The 19028-nt window shown below is 52.2% G+C and overlaps 1 protein-coding gene across 2 annotated transcripts in view; it reads right to left on the bottom strand.

The window, feature by feature from the left end:
- Positions 1–15583, bottom strand: part of CUNH1orf198 (chromosome unknown C1orf198 homolog) — a 33483-nt gene extending 17900 nt beyond the window's left edge. For both annotated transcript variants that reach the window (XR_004302516.1, XM_032430336.1), the window contains exons 1-2: positions 15224–15583; positions 552–602 (exon numbers count right to left, since the gene is read on the bottom strand). Coding sequence is in view for 1 of the 2 variants with exons in the window: in XM_032430336.1 (XP_032286227.1) it covers positions 552–602; positions 15224–15565 (393 nt within the window). In the remaining variant the exon portion in view is untranslated. The remainder of the gene's footprint in view (positions 1–551; positions 603–15223) is intronic.
- Positions 15584–19028: the final 3445 nt, after the last annotated feature.

The raw sequence follows: 19028 nt of genomic DNA on the forward strand, positions 1-19028 counted from the left end.
AAAAAAAAAAAAAGACAAAGGCCCCCATGTGAGGGCGTCTCAGGTGTCTTGCAGACCCCCTCACTGCTCTGCCCTCACTCGGACCCACCGTCCCCGCAGGCCCCCTGGATGCCCACTTCTGCTGGGACGAGTGATGTGGGCTCAAGGGAAAACCAAGTGCAAGGCTTGGCCCTTCAAAGCCCTAATCTGACCTCAAGTCGAAGCCCTATTCCAGGCACACTGCTGTCTTCATCACCCCTATTATGGGAAGAGCCCTCCGACAGCATGAAATGTTCTAGAATTGTGGTCTTTTTCCTTCTTTTCCTTGGGTGACAGACACCTGCCTTTTGGTCCTTCTGCACCTTTGCAACTACGGAGGCTAAGGGAAATGAATTAAAATCAGTCAAGCTTGATATTGTTATGCAACTCCAGCAATAATAATAATCGATGATGATGATGGTGATGACAGTAAACTCAGAAGTAAACTCAGAAGTCCATCAAGTGCTGCAAGAAAAAGAACCATGCAATTCCTTTTTAAAAGGACAAACAAATCTAAATTTAATCCAACTTACCCTTGTTTCCCAGGAGAAAGGGGCAGAGTGCTCATCTTGCCAAGTTATGTCCTGAAATAAAAATTCAAGAATAAATGTGAAACCCAAACCCAAACATACCCCATGCAAACATCCACCCAAGGCCACGGGGAAACCTGAACTTAGAACTCATCCCGGCTCCTGGCTCGGAGCAGCCTGATGCTTGCTCCACGTAGAATGTGCTGACCTCCTCAGTCTGGCTTCGCCCTCACCTTTCCAGCGGAGACATTCCAGCTGGAAGGACGCTCAGTGACCGTGTGGGAGGCCCTGCGGGGACTCGATGGCAGGGATGTGAGCAGAAAGGGAAAGGGGCTTTCCAGGCCCGGGCCTCAGCTCTACCAGCGACTGCACGTGAGGCCATCATGGGAAGAGGACACAACCCTCCAAGCCTCAGTTTCCCTGATCTGTAAGAGGAGAATCGTGCTTCCCTTGCAGGGTTGTGGTGACGGTTAAGTGAAGGAACGAAGAGAATGTCAGGCAGTGATCCTCCAGCCAACGCCAAGGCAGCTGAGCCCCCCCCCCCCGAGATCTGAAAGGTGCTGCTGGTGAAGTCACTGAAGAACAGGCCATTTAATGCTAGTGCCCACTTAGAGCGAGAGCCCTAACATCGCGCCCACCCTCGCCACCAGAACGTGATGGGAAGAGCCCTTCAGTGGTAAGCGGGCATCTGACCGCGCTCCGCTATGTTCTGCTCACCGGCCTGAACGATGACGGGGAAAATCGCCTCCTCCTGGCTACCCCCTCCGAGCCCCCCGCCGTCGCCCTGTGCCAGCGAATGTCTCTCAGCTGTGCCTCGCTTGTACTGGGGATATTTTCTGAACCCACAGTTGCCACATACTGGGCGACACAGACTGAACAGGGGATAAGGTATTTTGAACTGAGACGGTCCTTCCACAAAGCAGCCCGGGGCAGGGAGGTCCTCCCCTCAGAGGTGCTCCCCGGCCCCAGAGGCAGGGATCAGGCTCTGCCCTCCTCTGTGAGGCACCCGGGGCTGCAGAAGGCTGGCTCTCGGAGCCCGCGCAGGCCCCACCCTAGCCTTTGAACTTGCCTGCCTTGGCCCCTTTGCTCCTGGCTGCTGGGAAACCCTACAAACGAGAGGGAATGTGGGCCATCGCCCTCCCGTTCGGAATTCCAGCTAAACCCAAGGTACTTCTCAATTTACAATCTCTGTCCCTCCAAAAATGGAAGCGGGCTGCCTGGAGGAATGTGAGCGAAGGAGCCCTTGTGACGAGAGGGAGGCCCAGCCTCAGCTGTAAGGGCTCCTGGGTCCCGTCCAGGCTGTGTGTGTGCTGGGGGGTGCGGGGGCAGAGCGCCGGGCTAAATGACCTGAGAGCCTCTAAAACTCTACGAGCTCAGGGCCCTCTAAGTTCCTTCTCAGAATCATAAAACAAGAAGGACTTTGTTTTCACATGGGGAAAGTGAGAGAGCCTAATGACATATATGTATCATTTATTCTAGATTTGGGTCTGTGGGGAAAAAGTAAAGGGAAATCAACTGGCAAATGTGCTCTCTTAAAAAAGATTTTATTGGGGCGCCTGGGTGGCTCAGTCGTTAAGCGTCTGCCTTCGGCGCAGGTCATGATCCCAGGGTCCTGGGCTGGAGCCTCACATCCGGCTCCCTGCTTAGTGGGAAGCCTGTTTCTCCCTCTCCCACTCCCCTTGCTTGTGTTCCCTCTCTTGCTGTCTCTGTCAAATAAATAAATAAAGTCTTAAAAAAAAAGAAACAAAAAAATATTTTATTAATTTATTGAAGAGAGAGAGCACGCATGCACACAAGCAGGGGGAGAAGCAGAGGGAGAGGGAGAAGCAGACTCCCCACTGAACAGGGAGCCCGACACGGGGCTCGAGCCGAGGACCCTGAGATCATGACCTTAACCGACTGAGCCACCCAGGCGTCCCTGTGCTCCTTCTATCCAGACATGGGACAGCCCAGTGGCCACCTCAGTGGGCAGAAGAGGTGTGTGGAGATTAACTGGGCAGGTGGAGACAGGGGAGGGGGAGACCCAGTGGCCACGGCAGACTGGAGCTGGATCCCCTTATCACGTGATGTGATCTGTCCTTAAATATTAGTTATACGGCTGAAATCGGCAAAAATTAAATTAAGGCTTTTGGCTTTGCAAGGAAAATGAGTGTGAGACCCGGAGGACCAGAGACAGAGCCTGGGGCACGTCACAAGCGGTGGCAACCCACAGTCGCTAACATTCCAAGGGGGTCGCCGACAGAGAGAGGGTCACACTGTGATTTCTCCCCAACTTGGTGTCAAGTCAATAGTCTTTTGTTTGCTCCAGCAAGAAACTCAGTCAAGGGGCAAATTCCTTAGATTTCTGCAATTCTGAGCTCATAAAAAATAATAGAACGCTTAACAAAAATAAACATGCCAAGCAAAAATGTTATTGGAGCGCTGATGTCAGCCGCGGCCGCACACCCCAGCGTTGGGAACAGGCTCCCCAGGCAGCTGGAGGCAAAATGGGACCAGAACCCAGAACTGCGAAGTGGCAGAGGGTACACACACAGTGTTCTTTCTCCTTCTCCCACAATGGCCAGCAGGCAACCGAAACGTGGCCAGGCACACGCTTGTGGATGCTCACATCTGCTCTCTGTAGGGTGGCCTGAAAGGCTCCCCCACCTGCCGTCCTGGTGCCCACGATCTGAAACTGTCGAGGCTCCAAAACACATCTGCTACTGAGACCACAGGATGTCAGGGAGTGGGCTCTGATTCGGCCCAGAGTCCTCCCAGTCAAACTCCTCTCCATAAGGGACGTCTCTACCAGAGACAATGCTGCGCCTCTCTGGAAATTATTTGTTCTCTGGAGCCCAGCACAGAAAGAAGCCTAGAAGTCACTAGATCCCAACAGAGCAGGACAAAAAGCAGAGTCACAGGACACACAGTCCCTGGAAATCATCAGAGGCCAGTGCAGCATGGGGGAGGCTCTGCTCTTCCCTGGCTCCCAGGACTCCAGGGTGGACAGGCACCATGTCTTCTTTCCTCTAACATCCCGGACGCCCTGACTCCCTCTTGCTGGAAAATGCTCACCCAACACAGATATGTTCACCTCCTAGCAGAAAAAGTACTTAAAAAAAAAAAAAGAACGTCTGTTCTCTGCCCCTAGTACCAGAATGCATATTCGCACAAAATCTCCAGCATTTACTTTACTGTTTGGTAAAGAACAGATGCCCAAGTGTTCTCAGATCTCTGGGAGCCCAGAAATTTGTACTTTTGGGGAGGCTGCAGCCAGTGGGGTGCTGCATCGGGCTCGCACCAACTCTCGGAAGCAGACCGTGAAATGTTTAGGCATTTTTTGAACCTGCTGTTAAACACAGCCATTGTTAGAAATTAAGTCACATAAGCACAACTAAAACACATTGTATTAGGGGCATCTGGGTGGCTCAGTTGGTTAAGACTCTTGGTTTTGGCTCAGATCATGATCTCAGGGTCGTGAGATCAAGTCCCGCATGGGGCTATGCGTTGAGCCCGGAATCTGCTTGAGATTCTCTCTCTCCCTCTCCCTCTGCCTCTCCCCCGCCCAAACAAAATAAATAAAATCTTTAAAACACACACACACACATTGTCTTAAGAACAAAAGTAATACACTCCATACCCACAAGGATAATTATTATTATGCAGGGATGTGGGGAAATCAGAGCCCCTGGAGCCCTCCTGCACTGCTGGTGGGAATGCGGGAAACAGGGTGGCAGTTTCTCAAAAAAAATTAAACACAGAATTGCCATTTGATCCAGAAATTCCACTCCTGGACCTGCAGCCACATGAAGTGAAAGCCGGCACTGGAACAGACGTGAAAATGACCCTGGCATCCATCAACAGATGAATAAACAAAAGGTGGCAAATCCATACAACGGACTCCTACTCAGCCTTCAAAAGGAAGGGAATTCTGACAGCAGCTACAACCAGAATGAACCTTGAGGACATCGTGCTAAATGAATACGCCAGCCACGGACGGGCAAATATTATGTGATTCCACTCATCCAAGGTGCCTAGACCAAGGCAAATTCATGGAGACAGAAAGCAGAATAGAGCTTACCAGGGAGGGAGAAATGGGAAGTTACTGTGTAATGGATTCAGAGTTTCTGGCTGAGGTGATAGAAAAGTTCTAGAAACGGACAATGGTAATGGCTGCACAGCGGTGGGAATGTACCAGATGTCTACTTAAGAATGGTTAGAATGGGGGGCACCTGGGTGGCTCAGTCCTTAAGCGTCTGCCTTCGGCTCAGGTCATGATCCCAGGGTCCTGGGATCGAGTCCCGCATCGGGCTCCCTGCTCCTCGGGAAGCCTGCTTCTCCCTCTCCCGCTCCCCCTGCTTGTGTTCCCTCTCTCGCTGTGTCTCTCTGTATAAAATCTCTTAAAAAAAAAAAGAAGAATGGTTAGAATGGTACATGTTATGTTACATATATTTTCCCACAATAAAGGAATCTGAAAAGGCAACATACCGCATGAGCCCAACTGTGCGACATTCTGGAAAAGGCCAAATTATAGAGACTGTACAAAGATCAGCAGTTGCCAGAGTTGAAGGGAGGGCAGAGCACAGAGGATTTTAGGACAATGAAAATACTCTGTACCCTCCTGTAGTGATGGACACTTTTCTCAAAACCCACAGAACGTACAACATCAAGAGTAAACCCCAAGGTCAGCCATGGACCTTGGGCAATACCCATGTGTCAATGTCGGGTTCATCCCCTGTACCAAAGGTCCCACTCTGGGGGTCGATGCTGACAGTGGGGGAAGCTGGGCACGTGTGGAGGTAGGGGTTTGCCACTCGGTTTTTCTGAGAACCTGGACCTGCCCGCCACACTCCCCTAGGCAATCAGCTAGTGCTCCACGTCAGGGCTGCTCGCCTCACTCCCCGGAACCAGATGTTCAACAGTTACCAACACACCCAGGGCTGCGACCAGTATCGAACACACCGAAATTCACCACATTCAGCATTACATGTAAATGTTGCAATTAAATTTTAAAGTGATTTCGGTCATTTTGCTTTTGAAATTATTTAGTTACGAGCAACTTCCTCTATAATGGGTTACATACGGTTCCTCTATACCAGTCACGACTCTTCCAAAGCTATTCTAAAGTGAGAAACTCTGGACTTCAAACTGATTTCAAAGATGGTGAAATTTAACAAATACTAACCTTCCCTCTTCATGAACTGGATTGGAGACTACTGAGCATTTATCCTTTTATAACTTTCTGTCCGCTTTCAAGGCCCGGCCGTGAATTTTTTGGTTGCGTCTCAAGTGGGGACCGAGAGCCCCCGGGGACAGCACTGTCTGCCCCGTAGGTCCCCCACAGGTCTGCCCCAGAAAAGAAGCCAACCCAGAGGCATGGACTTTCTGAGGTGACCTCTGACCTCCCACCACCCAAAGCCAGGCCACTAGCAGCCAACATTTAAGGCACTTCCCTGGGAGACCCTGCAGCGTGTGGGAAGTCCAGCCTACACTCCGGGCCTCTCTGAAGGCTGCGGGCCCGCCCGCCACCTGGCCTGAACAAACCGCACCTACCCCGTGGATGCCCTCTCTGGGGCACACCTGTCTCAGGTATTCAACGGGAACGGCCCCTTCCCGGGCGCTTACTGGTCCGGGGTTCACGCAGGCACCGTTCCGGACACCAGGCTCCAGGCTCTCTTGGGAGGGCCCGTACCCGAGCTGTTCCAGGCCGGGCTGTACGTGGGCAACGCCCAGGCTGCGGTGGGAATAGGCAGAATCCGGGGGCCCCAGCGGACCTAGCTTTACAACACCAACAGCCCCCTGGCTGATTCTGATGTAGCCCTTCCTCTGGGCAGCTTCCCTAGTTCAGCCCCTCACATGACACCAGACCCCCCTCCCTCTGCACGCAGTGAGCACGGGGCCACACGGCCACACCGGGGCTGCCTGCGCCCGCGGACCCACCTCTGCCTGCCCGGTCCACCCCCCGTGCAGAGGCGCCCTCGGTCAATACGGCTAGTGGCTCCCGTCGACCCCCAAACAGGGACTCCTATGAAAGCAACCCAGCATTCAGGCTGCCTCACGAGAAGCCCCAGGTTTTCGGGGCCAACTCTCCCCCACTCTACTTTGGAGCGGGCAAGATCACGGCTCTGTGCATTAGCATAACCCGCCAAGGCGGATTTGCAGTCTCCTAATAGGCTGCAAGGCTCCAGCATAAGGAGAATCACATTTAAAACCGTTTCTTTTTTTTTTTTCAAGATCTTTATTTGTGAAAGAGAGAGAACGAGCAGTGAGGCGAGGCAGAGGGAGAGGGAGAAGCAGGCTCCCCGCTGAGCAGGGAGCCCGATGTGGGGCTCGGTCCCAGGACCCTGGGATCATGACCTGAGCCGAAGGCAGACGCTTAACCGAAGGAGCCACCCAGGCGCCCCAAAATGTTTATTTCTTTACTCCTCCCACCATTCAAAGATTACATACAAGACAGCTGTAACTGCATTTCTAATAACATTGCTGCCGAACTACAATAAATATGCGACCATAAACAGTCAACACTCTTACCTGCTAGGGTCACAACGTCCTCAGAATGTCGGAATACAGTGTGCGGTTTGCTAAATTTCAGTGCTGACAACAGTTGGGATCCCAACCATGGAGCGCTCCCGGCCACAGATGTGAGTAATTCAGAAGCAGTGTCAGGTTCCTGGAACACTGCAAGGTGCTCATCAGAACCGTAAGTCGTCACCGTACTCCTGAGTCCATAAATTACAGGACTTTCCAGTTGACAGATGGTGGCATCTTGACTTAAAGGTCAGAAATTTAAGGGGCGCCTAGGGGGCTCAGATGGTGAAGCATCTGCCTTCAGCTCAGTTCGTGATCCCAGGGTCCTGGGATCGAGCCCCACGTCGGGCTCCCTGCTCAGCAAGGAGTCTGCTTCTCCCTCTGCCTCTGCCCTCCCCCTCCCCCTGGCTAGTGCTCTCTCTCTCTCTCTCTCTCTCTCTCTCTCAAATAAATAAAATCTTTAAAAAAAAAAAGAAAAGCTAAGAAATTTAAATTGTGAATACTGTAAGTAAGAGAAACCAGGCTCAGATGGGGAAGGGGACAGCAAGGCCCCTATGTTGCTGACTGTCTGACCCTCTAGTGACGTCAAGTGGCCTGGACTCCCCGGCCCACCCGGCACGGAGCACATTCTTTCTGGGGAGGTGTCTGGAGTTAGTCTCCACCTTGAAGATGCGGTGGCGCGGTAAGAACAGGTGAGGCAATCCCATACCTTGGTACTTAACCAAACGAGTTGAAAACTTACATCCACCCAAAAACCTGACGTTTACAGCAGCTTCACTCGTAACTGCCAAGACTTAGAAGCAACAGAGATGTCCTTCAGCAGGTGAACGGATAAATAAACGATGGGAGACACAGACAATGGAGTATGATTCAGCGCTAGAAAGAGCCATCGAGCCCTGAAAAGACATAGAAGAGTGCATACTACGAACTGACGGAAGCCAGTCTGAAAAGGCCACACACTCCATAGCTCCAACTACATGGCATCCTGGAAAAGGCTCAACTGTGGAGACGGTACGTAGGTCAGCGGTTGCCGGGGTGGGGGCTGGGAGGGATGAAGAGGCAGAGCACAGAGGATTTTTAGGGCAGTGAACTATTCTAATGGTGGATACGTATCACTATGCATTTGTCCAGACCCACTGAATGCGCATACCAAGAGGGAACCCTAATGCAGACCTTGGACTCTGGGTGAGGCTGATGTGCCAATGTAGTTTCATCCACTATAACAGATACACCACTGTGGGGGGTGGGGTGCAGCGGGGGAGGCGGGGTGTGTTGGGGGACAGGGAGTATACAAGAAATCTCTGTACTTTCTGCTCTGTTTTGCTATTAACCTAAAAATGCTCTAAAAAACAAAGTTTACTAAAACATAAAGCGGGGAAGTGAGGAAGAAGAATGATTAAAATATGCCTTTTTATTTTTTTACCAACTGCTTCTTTTTAGGGACTTTTATTTATGTATTTATGGAATCGATGCTTCTCTCTCTGACTTGTAATATATTTAACTCTGCTGAGATAAGAGGGTTTCCATAAATGCAAGGACAAAACTGCACACCAACAAGAGAAAAACAGCTAGGACTGAACTAGTGGGCAGGTTCCACCGTGAATACAAATTCAGGAGCCCTGGCCCCCAAGGCCACGGCGGAAGCCATCACTAACAGGAGCAGAGGGAAAGGTGGAAGAGACTTCTACCGAAACAAACAGAAAACGAGTAGGACGTTTAAACAGACCTGGCCTTCATTTGGTTTTTTTTTTGAAAAATGGATTTTTTCCTCTGGTACTCAGGGAATCTCTTGCTTAAGAGTGTGAAAGTGACTCTCGTCAACGAAAGGGCCCCAGATCTGCCAACATGCTTCTCAGCTCTGCCCCATCCCTCCCTGCGTGACAGTGACTAAATCATTAAACTTCTTTCCAAAACCCATTCTGGTGGCAGCCCCGGGATCGCCCCCCACAGATGAGCCAGGGAGAGGGCCTTAGCTCCCAGGGCTCCCCTGTTCAACACCCTTCGTCCCCGATGTGCGGTAGCAGGCCGGGTGCTACTCTGGGCAAAGAACCATTGGTCCCAAAGGAGAAGCCTGTGGGAGAGGCCCTGCAGCCTCCCCCTCGAGGCCCGTGGAAGTAGATCTGGGCTCGTGGCCATGTTCTCAACTCCTGGCCAGAGCCAGGGCACAGAACCCCAGATGCAAGGACACAAAAAGCCACGTGAACCCGCTCATCTTTTCTAAAAACTGCAGGGCTCTACCAGACAGAAGGTGGGACTCATAATTACACATTCCACTTTCCTTAAAAAACAAATCCAAAATACTGAGAAAGTAACTCTCAGATTCCCTCCTTATTTTCTTGCCAAGGGCTCAAGAAAGGAAAAGCCAAGCTGCTTCCATGGAAGGGGAAGAACTGACCTCACATGTGACAGGTCCTGTGTCAGGACACCATCGAGCCAACCAAACTCAAATCTAATGAAGAATTAACACTCGAGGAAAAGTTCCAGAAAGATACGACCAACTGCTTCACAATACTGCTTCTGCAGTGTTTGGATCTTTTAACAGTAACATACAGATACATTACGTTATATACCTTATAGCAATTTAATTAGTTTCTTTTTAAAAAACAAACATCTTGGGGCACCTGGGTGGCTCAGTCATTAAGCGTCTGCCTTCAGCTCAGGTCGTGATCCCGGGGTCCTGGGATCGAGCCCCGCATCGGGCTCCCTGCTCAGCGGGAAGCCTGCTTCTCCCTCTCCCACTCCCCCTGCTTGTGTTCCCTTTGTCGCTGTCTCTCTCTCTCTGTGTCAAATAAATAAAATATTAAAAAAAAAAAAAAATCTAGGGGCGCCTGGCTGGCTCAGTCGGAAGAGCGTGGGACTCTTGATCATGGGGTCATTGAGTTCCAGCCTCATGTTGGGTGTAGAGGTTACTAAAAAATAATAATAATAAACTTAAAAAAAAAGTCTAGGCTGGCCAGCGTGGGCCCTATGGAGGGAGAGGTAAAGGGAGGGGGTTTGCAGGCAGCCCCAAGGGCGCTGAGCGGAGGCAGCAGCTTAGCAAGGTTTGCTGAGCTGGGAAATTCCATCCTGACCCCCCAGCCTCCTGAGCACCCTGAGATCACCTCAGGGAAAGGCACTTCAGCCAGAAGAGCCAGACGGGCAGCGGGGCTGGGCCAAGGCATGGGCCCTCAGAGGCCTGCAGAAGGAAGGGCCGGCTTCAGGCCGCGCAGAGGGTGTCGGGGAGTCAGGGAGGCCGAGGCTCAGCCCCAGAGGAGGAGGTGAAGGCAGAGAGGAGCAAGGGGGCAGCCAGCCAGCCCCCAGATCCCTGCAGGAGGGGGAGGGCGCCTGAGGAGGGACACCGCCTTCCAACAGCAGCTGGTGATGCTAAGCTGTTGAAGAGGAGGCGGAGCTGTCTGGCTCCAAGGCCCAAAAACTCCGTGTTCTGTGGCATGCCAGATCCGGATCAGGGTCCCTGGGGGCTGGCATATGGCACATGGCAACCTCCTTCCTGCCCAGCTTCACCTACTTTACGGGAGGTGGGAGAGACGCATAGGTCCGTGAGAAGTAAACACACCGAATTTCCGGGGCTACCTGCTTATGGCCTGCAACACATCCCTAAAAATTCAGCTTTGGGTTGTTTTTTTTCCTATTTGATAACAGAAAGCAGCAGAAGCAGACTGCGTGATCTCTAAAACCTTCTAAAATGAAAATCTCAAAAAAAAAAAAAAATTAATAATAATTAAAAAAAAAAGAAAATCTCTCATCTCCGAGAGTAGGCCATTTCCAAACCTTTACTGCTGAAGGAAGAATGCAGGGAAAGTCAGACCGCTAAAGGCATCTGTTTGCAAACATGCCTTCATGTTCATACCAAATACCAGAGAAACCTCGTGGGCCACTCACTTCACGGAGGGAGACCTACGCCCTGAGCAGGTGGCGCCTTGCTGGTGGCACAGCCAGGAATGGAGGCCAGGTCTGGGGACCCAGGTGCTCCTCTTCTTTCGCTAAGAGAGAAGTATTCCATCAGTGGCTGCTCCAGATTCTCTGCAAAGGAGTTACTTGGGGACATGATCGGGGGGGGGGGGGGGGGGGGGGGGGGGGGGGCGGGGTGTTGAAAGTGGAAAAAGATCATATGTTCATGGGGGGGCGGTGGTTTTTAAAGGAGTTGGTGACGATTATGACAGCCTAGGTCGCCCTCAAGCTAGGAGGCCTCTAGTTTCTAATGTAACAGGCTTTGAGAGGTATTCGCTGAATTGGTTGCCCAGGAAGTAAAAACCGAGAACGGACAGGTCCTCCTGTGGCTTCGCGGTACGAAGGAAGCCAGTCTCCCTCGGCACCAGGCTGCTCATCCCAGCAAGGGGGGTCTGATCTTTGCGCCTTGATCTTTTGGCTGTACAGACAGCGAGGGTACAAATGAACACTGGTGCCACGATGTCGCACCTGTCTGCGCAGAGCGGTCCCACCAGAGGCAAGTGTGATGTGCGAATGGAGCCCTGACCACGCTCCTGGCCACCGAGATCGATGACCGTCAATACGCAATCAGGTTTATACTTATTTGTTCCTTAACACATAAGAACGACTAGATGCTGGTCACATTTGGAGGCTATATTTTCATGATCTGACTTAACATGTGGGATACAAAAATGTTACTGGTGATGGGGGAGAGGGTATTCAAAGAAACAGTGATGTCCTTGTCCTTCAGGGTAGCTGAAGGGGTGGGGGGGGGTACATAATCTGAGGCTGATGTGACTGCTGATCCGGAGACAGGCCACATCATGGCCACAATGTGGACAGAACAGACCAAGCTTCAAATACGTGCCCCAAGGCGTATCACCAGAGGCCACCAGGACACAGTTCCTTCTCACGTGGACAACTCTGATAGGCCAACTCCAGGCTTAGCAACAGCAGAAATGTATTTATTTCATGATCATGATTTTTGCAAGTGGAAACGAAGAGATCAGCTTATAACGCACTGGACGCCTGAACGACACAGGGGTGAGGGACACCTGTGCACTTGAAAATCCACATGTCACTTCTGACTCCCCAGAAACTTTACTGACAGCTTTCTGTCGACCAGAAGCCTTACCAGTAAGATAAGCAATCAATTAGCACATATTTTGTATGTTATCTGTATTCACTGTATTCTTACAATAAAGTAAGCGAGAGAAAAGAAAATGTTATAAAGAAAATCATAAGGAAGAGAAAACACTTCGACAGTACAATATCTCACCCCAAAAATCTGCATATAAGTGGACCCGTGCACTTCAAACCCGTGTTGTTCAAGGGTCAATGGCATTCTTAACCCGGAGCGGCTACAACTGTCTTTTAAGCCCATAGGCCCCTCATGGATGTGATCTCGACCAGTGTCCTGTTTTTTGTTTTTGGGGTTTTTTTTAAAGATTTTATTTATTTATTTGACAGAGAGAGGGAGAGAGACAGCGAGAGAGGGAACACAAGCAGGGGGAGTGGGAGAGGGAGAAGCACGCTTCCCGCCGAGCAGGGAGCCCGATGTGGGGCTCGATCCCAGGACCCTGGGACCATGACCTGAGCCGAAGGCAGACGCCCAACGACGGAGCCACCCAGGCGCCCCTTGACCAGCAGCCTGTTAATGCTATTCCCCTCACATAGGCCAGAAAACTGAAGCTCAGAGAGGTTTGTGATTTAGCCACAGCCGAAAGGCCAGTAGATGGCGGAGCCAAAACTCAAACCCAAGAGCGACTACAGAGCCCAGGCTCCTCCTACTCTGGCCTTAGGAAAGGCGCTCAGGACTCAGGATACGGGGTGGTCTTTCTTGGAAGTACTGAAGAAGAGGCTGACGCCTGCTCGTCCTCTAGAATCAGCCAGCGGCTCCAGAGACAGCTGATTCACCTGAAGCACCCAGGCGTCAGAGGTCTGTCTGTCTGTCGCTGCTGGGGGTGGGGAGGCTGGCGGGCCCCATTCTCCATGCCATGATTGGCTGTGGAGGCCCCTGGGACATCAGAAGACAGATCGCGTAGGAAGGGACACAGGGCCGTACTCCATCTGGCTTAGGGCCCTTTTGGACAAACTTGGGCCACCTATCTGGGCCACTCCGCCCAGCAGCCTCGCTGGGGGTCACCCCCACCCTGCCCTTACCCATCACCCCTTGTGTCCGGGAGCCAGCCCTCCTCCATGAACAGCCCTAGGCACGAGATCACCAACTACTCCGGTGCCAACCTCTTGCCAGGTCTGGGGCAATGCATTTTAAACTCCCTCATGCCATTAAACCACACAGCCACTTCAGGCAGAAACAGACCACGGGCCACGTTCCCAAGTACCTCTCCCCGAATGCAGTGCCCTCGGCCCCTCTGCCATCTGTGCTAAAGTTGGCCAGAGGCAGCCCAAGGCATGCTCTCAGCCCGTCTTGGAAAGCTGAGTTCAGTTCTGAAAAACAGGGCTGGTCTGCTCCTGGAACGGCAGGCAGGTACCGCAGGTGAAGAGGCCCATCTGCTTTTAAATCACATCTGACTTACACATCCAGAAACAGCTCAGTCTGGCACCCAGATCAGGAATTTGAGTACAAAATTAACTTGGCCACATCCTTCCTTATCAGTGATACCAAGCCCTTATATGGCAAGAGCTTTTTGATGATGAGCAGGCATGTGGATATTCTTAGCTGGACACCAAGCTAAGGGAAAATGACAGTCCCTCTCCAACATCTGTAAGTACTTACAGGTTTACTTCCTCTCCCATTTACTTACTCATGACTTTTCCAAAGAGGGGCTGCTTGCTTTTTCATCACTCAAATCTGAGCACAAACACTGCAAATGTCTTTATACAGATGCGGATTTTCACACTGAAAATGCTTTGGCTCTTAAATACATTTTGAACCTATATTTTCATCCCCCCCACCCCCAGTTTACCACACCCTTGTTTTTCCCAGCAGAGCCTTCAGAGTTTAAAGTCCAATAGAGACTTTTCTTTGAATTCTGTCAGAATAAGTATACTTCTGTCCTTCACACACCCCTCACATTTAAGTGGGTTTATGACCACAAACATTCTGTATTAATAAATGTCTCAGCACACCCAAGCCTGAAAATCAGCTTTAAAACTCAGTGTTAACTAGAATCCCTTCCACAATCCACAACACCCTGGGAAAAACTCGCCAAGCCCAGCTCCCCTCCTGCAGGTTCCCAGGGTTAACGGAGGGCGGCCTTCATCAGTATACTTCATCTGTAGACTTCTTGCTCCTTTTGACTTTGCCCTTCAACAATAGAAGTTGAGCGTGAAAGGCCAGATTCTAATGGCACCAAATGGGTGTCAGTGAAACAAAAAAGGAGAAAAAGTCCAAGTTTCTGAGCAGTACTGAACACTCAGACCTTTGTGACTTAGAAGGGGACATCCCTGAGTTTTTTCTTGTATAGTTCCAGCATTTCTCCTCTCTAGAAGTGTGGGCACCGCGTCTACATCAGAGATCCAGACATGCCCTTATATGTAGCAAAGGCTTGCTGGCGCCCATTTAAACTCATCCATTAGTTTTTTGATGGAAAAACGGGGCTCCATGCTCACCCCCAAACCAAAGCTGCACATCGTGCTCACGTGGAAAACATCTTAGAGAAACATCCTAACCTTGGAAGGCACCTCTTCCTTCTCTTTATCTTGCTTGACAATTTCACTTGTCCCATACAGTTCATCACAAATATTATTATTAACATATATAATTTTCTGAGTGCCTTCCCGGGCAGGCACGCCGTGAGAAGTATTATCTCCGGTTTACACCGGGATGGGGGAGAGGGGCGGGGAGAGAAACTGAGGCTCTAAGAGGTTAAGTCACCCATGGCCGTACAGCTAAGGGGCAGAGTGGATTAGAACTCAGGCTTGGCTGGCTTAAAATCCCTTGCGGTTTCCACCCCGCTCGGCCTCGCTTGAGGGCAGCCGCCTTCAGCGGCAGGGGAACTCTCTGGCTCCGGCGCGGCCCAGCGGAGCAGCTCTAGATGGAGAGTCTTTAAAGACCTCCTCCTCACGGCGATTCTCAAACTCCCTCTGGGGAGCCCCTAGCCCCGCGGCGGCGGCCCTGGGACGCCCCTCCCGCCCACTCTCATCCCGAGCCTTCTCCTTCCCAGCCTCTACCCCCCGCGAGCGGCGGGGGCGACTAAACGCGGGCAGGGGCCACCCGGCCGGGCCGCCTCGGGGCGCGGGGAGGTGAGAGAGTCGCCGGCCGCGCCCGCACTTACCTCGTCCCCGAAGCGCACCACCTTCTGGCCCGTGGGCCCGCGCAGGCCGGGGAAGCGCGCCAGCTCCTCGGAGTCTCCCGAGTCCCCGGGGGCGCGGGGCGCGGGGGCGCCCGGCCCCACCAGGCACCGGTCGATGATCTCGTCCTGCTGCGCGGGCGGCAGCCGCGCCCACTCGGGCCCGTACTTCTCGCGGATCTTCTCCTTGTCCTGCATGATCTTCCTGGCCATGGGGCTCAGCGACGAGAAGTAGGTGAAGCGCTTCCGCTCCCGGTCGTCCAGAGGCCGGTTCCCGCTCATGACCACCGAGCGCGAGGCCGCGATCGCCGCCGCCATCGACGCCATGCCCGGCCTGCCCGCCGCTCCCCCTCCCCGCGCCCCTCCCCGCGCCGCACCGCCCCCGCAGCCCGGAGCACCGCCCGGCGAGCCCCGCCCCCACCCCCCCACCCCGCCCCCGAGCGCGGCGCCCTTCCGCCCCCGAGCCCCGCCCCCGCGCCCGCCCGCCCCGGGAACCCCGCGCCCCACGGCCCCGGGAATCACCCTCCGTGCCCGCACCACCCCCCGGGAACCCCGCCCTCCCCCACACCCCCGACAACCCTGCCTCCCGAGCCCGCCCACCCCGGGGCTCTCCGCCACCTCCCGGCCCCCGGGAGCCCCGCGCCTCGCACCCCCGGGTACCCCGCCCTCCCCCACACCCCCGAGGACCCTGCCTCCCGGGCCAGCCCACCCCCGGGAACTCCGCCCTCCGCACCTCGACCCGGGGAACCCCGCCCTCCGCGCCCGCCCAACCCCGGGAACCCCAAGCACCCCAACCCCGAGTACCCCGCCCTCCGCAACCTCCCCGCCCCGGGGAGTCCCGCGACCCGCACTCCCGGGACCCCGCCCTCCGCACCCTGACCCCCGAGAATCCCGCCCACCGAGTCCGCCTAACCACGGGAACCCCGCCCCCGAACCCGCCCACTCCCGGGAACCCTCCCCCCCAACCCAGAGCCCGCCCACTGTCGGCAACCCCACCTTCCGCGCCCCCCACGCTCGGAATCCCGCCCCCCGAGCCCGCCCACTGCCGAGAACCCCACCGTCCACGCCCCTCTCTCGCGTCTTGATCGCTTTCTTGCGTTCCAGCCGCTCTCCGACTTTTCAGGGCTCCCCTTGGGCGGCTCAGGAGGTGGCGGGCGCGCCCCCAAGTCCGCTCCCGGCGGTCTGACGGGGTTGCTAGTGGTGACCGCCATAGCGCCACGTGGTCACTTGTTTGACAAAGGAAACTTTTCTCCCTCCGATGCGCCTGAGAAAGCCCGATTTCAGGACCGAGCCACCGGCCGCCTCATTCCTGTCCTGTCCCTTTCCCTGATGAGCGTGGGGAGAGAGAACTAACTTCGGGACCGTGCAAAGAAAATTAGTTCCGCTCCTCCTAAAGGGACAGAGGAGTGAAATGAAGTGCCGGGTGGCTCACAGTGCTTTTCCCTAAACGAACTGCAGGACAGGCGTAGGGGCCGGCGGCCCGCACACCCGGACTTGGTTTTGCCAGCGCACGGGAAGAGGTTTTCCCCAAGCCGACTGCGTGGTCTTAGGCTTTCTCCCAAACCACAGACGAAATGACAAGATTTACTTTGGAATCTCAAAAATCACAAGAACTCTCAGCAGCTCGATATTTGCAAATAAACGGAAGAGGGGCAGAAAGTTTTCAATAGGCAGAGAAGAAACATCCCAACAATAGTGGGGCCAGGTTTGTCGTTTTGAAGAATGTCCCAGACCACAAAAATTAAAACTATACAGAGCCCTCATCTGCTTGCTATCAGGCTGGGTTTTATTTTTTTTTTTAAGATTTTATTTATTTATTTAAGAGAGAGAGAGCAGGGGCAGGGGCAGAGGGAGAAGCAGACCCCCCCCCATAGGGGGCTCCATCCCAGGACTCCAGGATCATGACCCCAGCTGAAGGCAGATGCCTAACCGACTGAGCCACCCAGGCGGCCCTATCTGGCTGTTTTGAACAAGACTGTAAGGTCTCAGTTGAGAATGTCCACTCTTAAAAAATTTGCATTTCAAGCTTTTACTTACGGTGTTTGCCTCTAAAATAACGCTTGGATAATTCTGAACACAGTCCTAGAAATAACTTGCGAGTAACTTGTTTTAAATGTGAGATAGCCTTTCATATTCTGGCCCAGAAATCCTAAGAAAATATTTTTGGAATGTCATGAATGTGACAAGATCTACAAGAAAAGATACTGCTATCAAGAGTGTTATCAGCATAATATATTGAAGCAGTGGGAAAAGCCACCACATAATAACCTGGGTTGCACAGTATGAACGACTATTTATGAAGCCACCACACTGAGAAGAGTTTGATATTATTATTCTCTATTTAAGTCGATGCTTATGTACATGCTCAGGACACTAACCTGAACCTTATCTCTCTTGTTTACTGGCTGGGAACAAGAATGCCTGGTTCGGAGTAAGTGCTCAGTGACTCTGTTGAATGAGTCATGAATAAATAAATGAATGTTACATAGTTTGCATTATTATCCTTTTAATCCTCGTTTCATAATGGGTATGGGTCCTGTTTAAAGATGTCTTCTGGAAATTTAGCTAACATCTTCTAACTTGCTTTGAAATTCACAAAGGAAGGGTGCTGTGCTATTAGAAACTTGGTCCCATGTGGTTTTCCAAGTAGTTGCAAAAATAAATGTTGCTTTTAAAAAAGCACAACAACCTGATTAAGTATATTTCAGATCGAATATAACTTATTGCCAGAGACCTCATAACCTAAATATGACATGAGATAAATCAGAGACATCAGCCAAAGTATGTAAAGTCCATGATCTGGGTGATCAGGGGTAACTAAAAGAAAACTTCTTCCAGATTATAAGAAGAAACTCATGGGAATTAAAGCACTCTGACAGAGACTTGACGGAAATTGGGAGGGATGGATTATATATATATATATATATATATATATATATTTATATAAATATATATATGGATATGTTTGTCACATTTACCTACCTAGAAGGTCCGTGGGTGTTTATGTGTGGCTATTTCAGGACTTTGATCTTACTTGAGGGTAAGAGCAGGGCTGGTTTCTGTCACCTATCGCAAAGTACCTCCTACACAGCTGAATGTCGAGTAGGCTCTCAGTTCAATGTCTGTTGAATGAATTTGTTGTCCCAAACAAGTAATTTGTGCGCCCAATCTCCCCACAGAGATACTCCACAAGGTACTGGAAAACCACAGGGCAAGCGTTCTAGTCCTGCTTCTAAGAGGTGATTGACCAGTTGTAACATTTTGTGAGTCGGTTGCCAAACCTAATAGTGAAATTCCAGACACTGTGGCAAACAGATGACCGTTTTGGGAAGGGATCCTTTTGACGACATGACAGGCCAGTGTAGTGGTGGATAAAGCCGGCCGTCCTTACAGATGCTTTCAGCTTGGATGCGGGCAGGCTCCCTGAGCATGATGATTCATTCCTACATCTGTTACTGGTTATTCCAGCTGCGGCCTTGCGAGAGGATTGTTCTCTACTGTTCACTCCCACACCCAGAGAGATTGGGCGATGGGCCAGGGTGAGCCTGGTTTATTTAGAAGGCTGGGACCCTGGCCATTGAAGGGCAGAGTTCATGACGAAGACAAGGGAGAAAGCAGGGAAAGAGAAGGAGATGAATTTACAAATCTTCTCTTGGCAGAAGATGTGCTTTGAATATTTTGAGGGGAGGGGCTCTTTTTTCCAATGGGAGGGAGCGCTTTCGCTGAGACAGCCATGGTCTGTCACCAAGTCCGGGCAGGTGTGAGGCGCTCCTGGGCAGAGCCACATGAC

This window comes from Phoca vitulina, unplaced genomic scaffold, assembly GCF_004348235.1.
Source record: "Phoca vitulina isolate PV1807 unplaced genomic scaffold, GSC_HSeal_1.0 scaffold43, whole genome shotgun sequence".
In the NCBI taxonomy this organism is placed as follows: domain Eukaryota; kingdom Metazoa; phylum Chordata; class Mammalia; order Carnivora; family Phocidae; genus Phoca; species Phoca vitulina.